The 12,000-nt window shown below is 35.2% G+C and overlaps 2 protein-coding genes across 4 annotated transcripts; one reads left to right on the top strand and one right to left on the bottom strand.

Moving 5' to 3' along the window:
- Positions 1,127 to 4,462, top strand: LOC109329997 (gamma-tubulin complex component 3). Of its 3 annotated transcripts, none has more exons than XR_002105606.1 (3): positions 1,127 to 3,560; positions 3,676 to 4,146; positions 4,233 to 4,462. XR_002105606.1 is itself a non-coding variant. In XM_019563937.1 (2 exons), exons 1-2 carry the CDS (start codon positions 1,291 to 1,293, stop codon positions 3,965 to 3,967), a joined length of 2,562 nt encoding a protein of 853 aa, XP_019419482.1. In that variant the 5' UTR covers positions 1,127 to 1,290; the 3' UTR covers positions 3,968 to 4,462. The 3 variants fall into 3 exon arrangements, 1 of the variants encoding a protein (XP_019419482.1); XR_002105607.1 differs by having other exon boundaries at positions 4,230 to 4,462; XM_019563937.1 differs by having other exon boundaries at positions 3,676 to 4,462.
- LOC109329361 (DNA-3-methyladenine glycosylase) lies at positions 7,331 to 11,063 on the bottom strand. Its single transcript, XM_019563029.1, has 6 exons — positions 10,623 to 11,063; positions 9,741 to 9,812; positions 9,493 to 9,616; positions 8,713 to 8,783; positions 8,101 to 8,158; positions 7,331 to 7,744 (listed from the first exon to the last, which is right to left on the bottom strand). The coding sequence occupies exons 1-6, from the start codon at positions 11,061 to 11,063 to the stop codon at positions 7,578 to 7,580; spliced, it is 933 nt and encodes a 310-aa protein (XP_019418574.1). The 3' UTR covers positions 7,331 to 7,577.

Genomic DNA, 12,000 nt, shown 5'->3' with positions numbered 1-12,000 from the left:
AATGTAATCAAATTTGATGGTCTAATTCTAAAAATTTCAAAACTTAAAATTGAAAATCATCATGATTAAGACTCAAATAAAAAGACCAAATTGAAACATGAAGATCAAAAGAGCATTTTAGCTTAGTACATAAATCATTCATTTGCTAACATGCAATAGTAACACCTTAAAAGAGGGGATTTTGTTAAGAGAATAAATTATGTTCTAGTATGGAGGTAATTTTATCTCCTTAAACCACTTAAACATTGACATGTGACTCCTCCATTTATTATCTTAATAGTATTTTGTGCAATATTTAAGTGAGAAGATGAGGAGAAAATAGAAAAGACACGTATTTAACTGAGTTAAGAAGTCAGATGTCAATGTTTAACTAGTTTAAGGAGATACGTCATTTCCTCATATTAGGAAATATTCTATTATCTTCTATTAAACTTGAAAATAAGGAACTTAACAAAGTAAATTTACATTAAAAATGGAAGCATGTAAAATTTTATGAGGCAGTAGCTTAATTTTTCAATACACATTTATTTTAACCTATGTGTTTAAAAAACATTGCTAATTTTTAGAGAGTAAAAATTTATCCTCATTATAAAATTTTATACACAATCTATTTTGGATTTAATAAATATATGTTGACAATATAAATGTTTTGTACACTGTCAATAAATCATTCACCATTCATATGTTAGTCACATTGACTCTTAACAAAAGTAATACAAACCAATAATGAATGATATGCTCACAATTTAAAAAATTCACATTAACATACACATATTTTAAACTCATTTATTTATCATTTACCATTCATTTGTATTTTTTAAATAATGATATTGAAAATAAATGATGAATCATAGACTAACAATATATAAATATATTATGTGCATATATATTTTTGTTTTAACATGTATATAGCAATAGTGTACGTGATTTAATACTATCAATAAATCATTCAATATTCATATATTACTTATCATTAACTTACAAAAACAATATAAATTAATTGTGAATAATATTCCAGAATATAAAAAATTTAACCTCTATATTTTTTCCTTTTTTAGAAGAACGGTGGAGACTCAAATTAAGTAACGTAAAGGCCTTTTGAAATTAAAAGCCCTCATTCCATTTCATTTCGGCGCCTACCTAAAATCAAAAAAAGCACTTAACACATTTACTCACTCCATCCAAACTCAAAACAACAACAGAAAGAGAATAAAAAGCAAAAGCTAAAATTTTCCCCTTCTTCAAAAGCCATTTTATTTTTTCCTCCCCATTCTTCTTCACTCAACAACAATGGATGATGAAGAAGACCATCAAAAGCTACCAGATCTAGTCAAAGAACTTATCCTCCGCTTAATTTCTCAAAACAACAACAACACCATTGATTCCCCAAACCCTAACTCCTCACACTTCCAATCTTCTCTCCGCTACGCTCACCGCATCCTCTCCAGCCGCCTCACTCCCTCCGTCTCACCCGACGCCGCCGCCATCGCAGACTCCGTCAAACGCCGCCTCGCCACTCAAGGCAGGTCATCAGACGCCCTCTCTTTCGCCGATCTTTACACCAAATTCGCTTCGAAGACTGGTCCCGGAAGCGTTAATAACAAGTGGGCAGTCGTGTATTTACTTAAAATCATATCCGAAGATCGAAAAAACACTAAGAATCTTGACACTTCAGTTCTGTTGCCCAATTTGGGTCTGTCAGATGCTCAATTAGGTAAGGGTTCAGGTTCTAGGGTTTCGCGTGGCGTGGAAAAGGGTTGGAATAATGGGATTTTGTTGGTTGCAAAAGATTCTGAGAATAGACGCGAAATTGCGTTTAGGGAGTTTGTTAATTTAGTTAAGGAGGAGAATGAGGTGTCTGAAGAGGTTTTAGTTAGGGATGTGATTTATGCTTGTCAAGGTGTTGATGGGAGTTATGTGAAATTTGAGAATGATAATGTTGGTTATGTGTTATCGGATTTTGTTAAGGTACCTAGAGCAACTAGGACTATGGTTCACAAGCTTTGTGAGTTGGGGTGGTTGTTTAAGAAAGTTACGGGGTTTATATCGCGGAGTATGGATAGGTTTTCGGCCGAAGATGTGGGAACTGTCGGGCAGGCATTTTGTTCTGCATTGCAGGATGAGCTTACTGAGTACTATAAGTTGTTGGCTGTGCTGGAGGCGCAGTCTTCAAATCCAATTCCGTTAGTATCTGAATCAGCAAGTTCGGGGAATTATCTTTCGCTGAGGAGATTGTCTGTTTGGTTGGCGGAGCCTATGGTGAAAATGAGGTTGATGGCTGATTTGGTTGAGAAATGTAGGGTTTTGAGGGGTGGGGCGATGGCTGGTGCTATTCATTTGCATGCCCAACATGGTGATCCGCTTGTTCATGAGTTCATGAGAAGATTGCTGCAGCGAGTGTGTTCTCCGTTGTTTGAAATGGTGAAGAGGTGGGTTTTGGAAGGGGAGTTGGAGGATATTTTTGCTGAGTTTTTCATTGTGGGTCAGCCGGTAAAAGTTGAATCCCTTTGGAGAGAAGGTTACAGGCTCCATGATGCGATGCTTCCTTCGTTCATTTCGCCTTCGCTTGCTCAGCGGATTTTAAGGACTGGGAAGTCCATAAATTTCCTCCGTGTTTGTTGTGAGGATCGCGGTTGGAGTGATGCCGCAGCAGAGATTGCCACGGATATAGGGGCCACAGCAAGAAGAGGTGGTTTCAGGTATGGTGAAACTGATACCCTTGAGTCATTGGTTGATGAAGCTGCGAAAAGAATTGATAAGCATCTGTTGGATGTAATTTACAAGAGGTACAAATTCAAAGAACACTGTCTTGCAATTAAGCGGTATTTATTGCTTGGACAAGGTGATTTTGTGCAGTATCTAATGGATATTGTTGGGCCTGAGCTATCCGAGCCAGCTAACACTATAAGCTCTTTCAAACTTTCTGGATTGCTGGAAACTGCGATCCGGGCATCTAATGCTCAGTATGACGATCATGACATTTTGGATAGGCTCCGGGTCAAAATGATGCCACATGAAAGCGGGGATAGGGGCTGGGATGTATTTTCACTGGAATATGATGCAAGAGTTCCTCTAGATACTGTATTCACAGAGTCTGTGATGACAAGGTATTTAAGAATTTTTAATTTTCTATGGAAGCTTCGAAGAGTTGAACATGCGCTTATTGGTGCCTGGAAGACCATGAAACCAAACTGTATTACCTCTAATTCCTTTACCAGATTGCAACATGCGGTAAAGATGCAGTTAGTTTCAACATTGAGGCGCTGTCAGGTTCTTTGGGTTGAAATTAATCACTTCATTTCAAACTTGCAATATTATATAATGTTTGAAGTCTTGGAGGTATCATGGTCAAACTTTTTAAGTGAGATAGACGTAGCAAAAGATCTTGATGACCTTCTCGCAGCTCATGAGAAATATTTGCATTCCATTGTAGAGAAATCTCTCCTTGGAGAGCTTTCCCAGTCCCTATACAAGTCACTACTCGTAATATTTGATCTTATATTACGTTTTCGGAGCAATGCAGATCGGTTATATGAAGGTATTCACGAGTTGCAAACAAGGTATATTGATCTTATTCTATCTCTTTCATTCCTGCACCTTCCTCCACTTCCCCACCCACAAAGAGCTTATATTGACTTGCTTTACATTTGATCACACACATGGTTTTATTTTCAGAATCTCAGAATCTTCCGTATCCTCCCGAAATCAGAGTAAATCACGTAAGCAACTGGTTGATAAGTCTGTGGACCAAGGATCCTGGATTGCCGATGGGAGGAAAGCCCTTACACAACGAGCTGGTGAATTTCTTCGAAGTATGGGACAAGATCTGGATGCAATTGCTAAGGAGTATTCGTCACTGGAAGAGGAATTCATTTCACAGTTGCCTGTGCAGCAGCATGTTGATCTGAAGTTTCTCTTTTTCCGTCTTGACTTCAATGAATTTTATCGACGTGTGTCTCCTAACTAGCATAGAAGGAAATCTGTGAACAAAGCTGAAGGTCAGGTTGAAGCATGGTTTGTACAAGAAGATAAAGCATTAACAAAGCTTTGCAACTAGCTAACCACAGTTGAGTGTTTCAGTAGAACAATTCTATTGGTGTCAACTTCTGTCCTGACCAACTTCCTTGGGCCATTAATTGACTATAGGTACGATGGATATCTTCGCTTTTACACACAGACACACACATATATGTTTTCTATGGAGAATCTGACCCTCATTTTCTCTGTAGCAGATACTCATTTTTTGTTGTTTACGAGTTAGTTTGTGGTGGATGTGAAGGTACTAATAGTCTGATTGGGTGCATGATGTGATTGATGTACATGTAAGTATCCGAATATCTGATGATTTAATTAGCGTTTTCAGCAACTTTTGCAATCTGTGCTTTTCAGAGATTGTCCATTTGTATTCTCGTATTTTCATTGGTTGAATGAAAATTGGTTTCTGAAAATATAGTTTCTGGTAGCTTGTTGCATTTATTCTGGTTTACTATTTCTTCTCACTATGCAGAGTGCTTGAATATTTGCCTTGTGGCAGTAAAAAATAAAGCCACAGGTGAATCAAGTATCGAGATGCTTGCTATACTTTATTCATGTGTAAGGCAATGAAGGGGCATCTTGATTCTTTTACCATCTATATTCAGTGTGGAGCTTTATGTTGTGATTTTTTTCATGGTAGCTAGACATGAATGATAGAAGTTCATGTGGATCTTGGAGTAATATTGCTATGGCCCATGCTTAGTTAACACAGTAGTGGTATTTCAGCTTGGAGAATTGCCTAGTATAAACTTGGTTGCTGTTGTGGCTTTAGGAAGAATTTTCCTCTTATTTTGATAAATGAATACTATACTGAGGGAGAGAGAACAGAAAAGTGCAAAGAAATGATAAGAGAAAAACAGCAGAAAAAAAACAAAGAGATGCCCAAAAAGAAAGATTTTTCTTTATTTTAAAGATGTCTACGTTTTACTAGAATTGTAATGTCGGTTTTGCTGAAAATGTTGTATTTCCAAGCGAAGAGATGCCTAAAAAAGAAAGAACTTTCGTTTATTTTAGAGATTTATAACATATCCAAGTTTACTACAATTGTCGAGTGTTTAAGAAAATATGTTCGATCTGGCTGAAAATGTTGGATTTCCATGCAACTTCAGATGTTGGGGAGTAAGTATCATGAGAAGGGTAGGATTCATTGAAGTTATTTTGTAGAATTTCTGAAAGAGCAGGAGTATAGGGCAAGTAATACAAAATAATAACATTTCCTTTTTAGTACAATCAAACCACTGAGTGAAGTTATAGCATAAAATTATACACATTCACTTTGATGGGTAAGGTTAAGTTATCTCCACTGTTGGTGCTTTTAATGGTGCTGCTGAGTGCTGAGTGCTGAGTGCTGAGATCAATGGCCAAAAAAGCCCAAAATGGTGATGGGATATAACAAAATGGTGCCTGCCATGTTCATATTAACAATAACCTGCCTTCCTTTGCAAAGGCCAACTATTATCCATATTGCATCGACTTCAATGGAGGCTCTACTTGTTGCTTCTCAATTAGCTACGAGTTTTAAACTGTACTCCATGATTGCAATCGAAACCATAATATTAGTTTTTGGAGTCTTCACAATGACATGGTGATTACAATTAGTGTTGCATTGATCACAATCATGACATTATTCCACAATTATGTAAACATGATTGTGATAGCAATCAATACTGATATCCCCTCTATATTTTTTTCCCTTTCATTTTCCGAGTGGCAAGAGGATGAATCCAAAGTGTATTAAAGATGGGCCAAATGTATAAAAACATATCAATGTGTAGTTAATTGTACCTTTTTATGAAAAATACTACGTATGGCTAATTATACAATGTATCCTTAATGGATACATCGCTACTCATGAGTCGCGATCATATATGAACAATTGTTTTCCTCCTAATTTTGGTGCTAGATTTCAATATTAAAGTATTTTGAAGCCAAGGTATAAACGGGGTTACTTCACTTACTTGATTCATGTCAATGGGAAGGACAGAAAATGCATGTAACATTGGATTTAGAGCAAAACTTAGGTGTTATTTTTATGTAATACTGTTTTTTTCCTGTTACATTCAATATGAATGCCTTATGTATAACAACTTACGAATCAAATATCAAAATCAAAAGCCTAACAACCACACATAACTATTTTTGGAGAATTTATGAACTAACGAGTAGATTTTGTCTCATTTATCTCCACCAATAATGCAACCCAAGGAGGAGCTTGAGGTTATTGCTTGATTGATCCACGATGCTAGACTTTTTGCTTCTACAGAAAACAATTTAAATTTAATTAAATTTAATTAAATCTAGATGTTATTCAATGTATGATAGATAGTCTCTTTTATGACCGGATCTTATTGATCAGTTCTCTCGGTCCAAATCCACTGTTAGTTGGTCAGCCATATAGTGGGATAAAATACTAGATAAGTATACAATTTCAGTGTATAAAGCATGCCACTCAAAGGAGTGTAGAAGAAAGAATGAATAAAACGCACCTCTTGAATGCATGTAGCTAGGCATGATAACAGTAGCTAGACTAGGGGACTGTTGTTCATTGCATGAAGAGGCTTACACCTTATCTGATACGATACATATCCGATGTATTGATACACATTTTCTTAAAAATATAGGATATGATATGTTTGAGATAATCATATAAAATAGGTACATAAATGCTAAACATATAATTATTGTTATAAATTTCCAAATATGGAACATATTTTGTAAATATCACTAAATAGAAAATGTAATTCATATTGTTATAAGTTGATCAATCTCATCTAATCGATGATCAACATTATGCATATACATTTCCTATTCATTCTCTATGCAATACGCATGTTTTGTTTTATTTCTCTTGCTACACGTCTACGTCTACTTGGTAGATGACATATTATGTTTCTCTTTTCTACTGAATTGATTGTGTTATGATTTTCTCTCTTTTAAAATGCTATTGTGTGATATTTTAGATGTCTATAAGGTATCGGGAAATATTTTAAGAGTATCAGAGAGTATCCCGAAACATCACAACCATGGCCCCATCACTTGACTATCATTACCATCACTACCATGACCACCACGACTACCCCCACCACTCAACAAATAAAAGTGCAAAACCTATAACAAATCTGCTCGAGCCACATCAACGGTGGAGCTAAGCACTGAAATAACAGTGGGTGGGGTACGTTTGATAGCACAATGATGGCAATACTAGAGTGGGCATGGCAGCAATGGCGGTGCCTGATAATTATAAGGTTAGTGACAAGTGACGATTTTTTTAAAATTGGAATCCACAAAAGTGAAATTTTATAACTTCAAACTAATTTTGCTTCTTAAATATTTCGAAACATAAAACTAAAAACCACCTGGAACCTAAGAAGCAAGCAACAACATTAATGCAATAACAAAACAACTGTACACTCATGTGCCTTTAAAAAGTTCAATGGAGTTAGACTATGGTCCTAATCTTCTCCGATTTAATGTGCATTGGAAATTTACATAATAGGTTCGTTATGATCAAACGACTATTCTTCTTCAAACTACTTACATTACTATTCGGGTGGCTTGAGAGTGTTTCTTGGAGCACTTATCCAAGGGGTACCTGCTATGGCGAATCTCCACAATGCATTGACATGCTCCGGCAAAGCGTATTGGATACCAACCCTTGGACCAACCAATATGCTTTCTGGCTCTGGACCATCTAAGAGTTCCAAACCACCTGAATCACATACCCATTTCCAGTTAGAAAAACAATATGTGAAACGATTAGGAAAGATTTAGAGATCGATGTTTTATCAATGATTTATCATAGAGCGTTATGACATTGTTCAATTTATGTAGCCGACCCCACCTAATGGAACTAAGGTTAAATTAAGTTGTTTACACCAGGGAGCTGAACACCATATGCTTTGTAACATTGAAATGATGTGATGAGAGTAAAAATAAATAAACAAGGGTGTGAAAGTATAAAAATACAATATCAATGTTCAAATTTGTTGTAGACATAATGAAACTCAGGAATAATTTCTACCCATTTGTAGATTTTCATTTAGGAGGCTAGAATTTTAAGCTTACCAGGGGTATAAAGAGGATGGTTGGACCATTCCGTTGAAAGACCCAATGCTTGACCAACCTGAGATTTGGAAGAACACATAGATTGATCAATTTTGAGGATTAAAGTGATATTTTAAATAGGCAAGGGTACATGTAGAAGAAAATGGCCATCTTCACCAATATCTTCAGTTAAGTTATTAAGTAAAAGTATAGAATATGGTCAAAAGGAGGAAAAAAACCAAATGATTGAATTTGTTTTCCTCCTATCCAGTTCTCTCTTTGTTTCAGTCTGAAGCAAGAACCTCAGTATCATTACGATCATAGTGAATAATGTTACACCAGACTTCGATGCATACGTAAATTACAATTTTACAAATTATGCAAGCTTTGTAGAAGACCAGACGAAAAAAATATTTTATTCATATTCTTTCTGGAAAATTTCTACAAAAAGTCGATGTTTGCAGCTAGTTTGTATTTTATGAACAAAATAACTTCCTACATAAGCTAATTGGTTGTAAATCACTGAAACTTAGATAACTTTCATAATTCAAGAGGTAGTGAAAAACATTGAATGTGTTATTTTCCTCAAAAGCATATCAAATAGATTAGATGGGGCGAGAGAAAGAAACTAACCTTCCCAGGACCAGTAAGAAGTACAGGCTTATCAGTTTTCTGACCTCGACGCTGTTGTATGACATCCAATCCTGCGAAATTGTCAAAAGAGTAAAATTTGTACAAAAATTACTCGCACACTCTGCGCTCAGATGCAACTTTTTTCAAGGCCCATTTATGTAGGCTTGTGATGATTTCTTGTTTTGAAGACAACACAACCATTACGTATTTACGTATGGTATCATCACTCTGAGCTTTTCTTTTCCTTTCAAAGAGAAATGTGAATGATGTAATCATTTCAAGAAGTCACTAGCATGGCCTCGAAGATCTACTATCAATCTATAAATTGAACCAATAACACAGAGCATCTCAATTCTAAAGGACTCTAGAGGATATCTGATTTATCAAGTTTGTGGTTTCTTGATTAAAATATGCAAAGGAGTGTTACTTCCTTTTAGAGACAAGCCCACAAGCATGTGAAGTGTTTAAGAGAAGGCAAGCATGCCATGATAGATGGATTGACAGCGAAACGGAGCAACAGAAGAGTTTCTACTTTATAGCATGGCTTTAAATAATGGTTGAAGTTACGGGTTTATAATGTTTTTGTGCGACTTTCAAAATCATAGTAATGTCAAAAGAGGGTCAAGTTTTGTTTTTATCAAAACCATAATACCAAAATGAAGTTAGGGTGACTTTCAAAGCCGTAATATTGTGGTTACATTCCCAGTTGTGGACTACAATTTAAAACCTTGCTTTATAGCATATTATGTATTACGTAAGAGCTGTACTATTGAGGATTACCACTAATAGGAGCACAAGAACGTATTAAAACAGCAGCTCCAGCTCCTTCCTTGTCGGCAACAACATTTAGCATCATGTGGAGACCATAGCAAAGATAAACATATGCATGCCCACCTGGTCCAAACTACAAAATAGGAACAAACAAGACACAACAAAATCATTTACTTCAACACTTCAATAAAGGTTATATACCGAACATGAATAAGTGCATGTCAACAAAAAAAAAGAAAATAAAGGAAGCATCTTACGACAGGGGCAGTCCGTGGAGTAACGCCAAACCGACCATGACAAGCTGAATCTTTTGGTCTATACGCTTCAACCTGTCTGATATTTATTCCTTGTTAAATCACAAAAATGCAAACTAGTGCTAAATGTTAGAATAAATATCCAAATTCGTCTTGGAGAAAAAAATGTGCCCTGAAAATATATATGAAACCTCTGATCCGTGAAAATATGAAATATAACAACTCCCAATACGGATTAATTCGACTAAGGTTCCAGACTTATAGGGTCAATTTGAGAATTTTCATTTCTTAGGGACTAATTTAGAACACATTTTTTGAGAAGTATGAATATAGATATTATACACATTTAAAAAGATGATTGGAAATACTTTTAACATAACTTACGAACTTAAGTTCCTTTCAGCTTAACTCAACAAGCTTTCCATAAAAGCTTATGGCATAAGCTTAAAGAAACTTATATGACCTTTAATTATGCATTTTACCCAAACAAGCTAAGAAGAGTCTACAGTAAACTATTTTCATAAATAATTCCCACGAGGTCAAATTATAAATTCTTTCAAACAACCCTTATGACATGGTTTGATCAAAGTACCAGACCCCACCCTATGCCAAAGTTGTTTCAGTTGTATTTCTAATATAACCAAGGGTATCCATTGTAGATAAGGAACTAATGGTTTTCGGAGGGAGCAACATGTTCAGAATAATCGAACTCTTGAACTTTTGGTCTTAGTATGTAGTGGGCTTACACCACTAAACCAACAACTACTTGTTGGTTACAGTTGTTGTATAAAACCAATTCTAATACAGGCAATAAAAACAAAAACTTGACCCTCTAGTATTATAATAGAGAACCAAGGTAAAGGGAGGAATGGAACATTAACGTGCCTCAGTAATTCGAAGAACGACGTCGTCCCTACGAAGAAACTTTCCCAACAGACGAGGGGCTAAGTCCAGCGCATCAATTTGGAAGAAATCGCGTGACAAAGTTTCCATTTTTATGTTTGATTCTGATTTTGGCAAAGAATCTGAAATGGGATGATGGGGTTTATTTTCATTCTCAGGCTTCGGTTTAAAACGCCGGGTTTTATGAACCGGATTGTTGCGGTCCGGTTCGGTTGGTGAAACCGGAGAACTGGGTTCAGCGACTCGTTTGAATCGTTGAGTTCGCTTCATTACGATGCCGCGGAAAGGATCAAACAAAAATGATGCAGTAGTTGACTCTGCCAAAGACAATAAAACATGCCTCGCATATCCAATGCCACCGTCGTTTCGATCAGTTTTTGGTTTTTTCGGAAAGTTTATAAAAATACCCTTTCTTTTATGCATTTTTTCAAATACTTCAACTATTTTATCTTAAACGAATTTAAACATAAAAATTCAATAAATATTCAAGATTTAAGAAGATTAATAAAATAAGAAAAATGATTTTTTGGTAATTGCATAATATATACAAAGTTTATGCATATTTTCCAAGTGTGCGTCTAATAATCATTCTGGTAATTATTAATTATTATTTTAGTTTTGTATATACTAGCGAGTCGATGAGTTTCTATTCTTATTTTTTCTGATATAAAATGTTTATCTTCATGTTATACTATTTAAGAAAAAATGATTTAAATATAAGAAATGCAATATATAAAGTCGATAGGGAGTTAAGATATAAATAAGATAATGCCTAAAAGATTAATGATATATTAATATAAAAAATGAAAGGAAATGAAGTAATGTGCATAAGGTTATAGTAGTTATTAACAAGAGATACGGATGGCAACGTGCACGGGCGGGTACGACTAGTAGCTACCCGCTACCCGTTTCAAAATAGGAGAGCATTATCCATACTCGTCCGTACCCGTATTGGTACCTTGTGAGGTACTTAGTGGGCATTTCTAGATACTCGCGGGTAAAACGGGTACCCGCGGGTTTCCTATATTATAAATGAATTTTTAGTTTTTTACTTCTATTATGTTTCAAATGAGATGAAACTTAATTATTTTTGTACATTCGAATTGAATAATTGGCAAAAATACTAAATTTATTGGTATTTTCTATTTTTTCTCATTTCCTTAACAAAAAGTATATCTTTTCTTTGTCAACAATGTATATTTCTACACATGTAATAATATTTATAGAGTGTTTCACCACCAAATTCAATAAAATATAGAAACAAAGTAAAAGGAAAAAATGTACATAGTGTAATGAATGCTAGAATAATGTACTTTTTATTTTAATTAAATATAGTATATTAATCATATAAATAACGGGT

This window comes from Lupinus angustifolius, chromosome LG16, assembly GCF_001865875.1.
Source record: "Lupinus angustifolius cultivar Tanjil chromosome LG16, LupAngTanjil_v1.0, whole genome shotgun sequence".
NCBI lineage: Eukaryota > Viridiplantae > Streptophyta > Magnoliopsida > Fabales > Fabaceae > Lupinus > Lupinus angustifolius.
The sequence above is the reverse complement of the archived record's forward strand: the minus strand, read 5'-3'. Positions and strand labels throughout refer to the sequence as shown.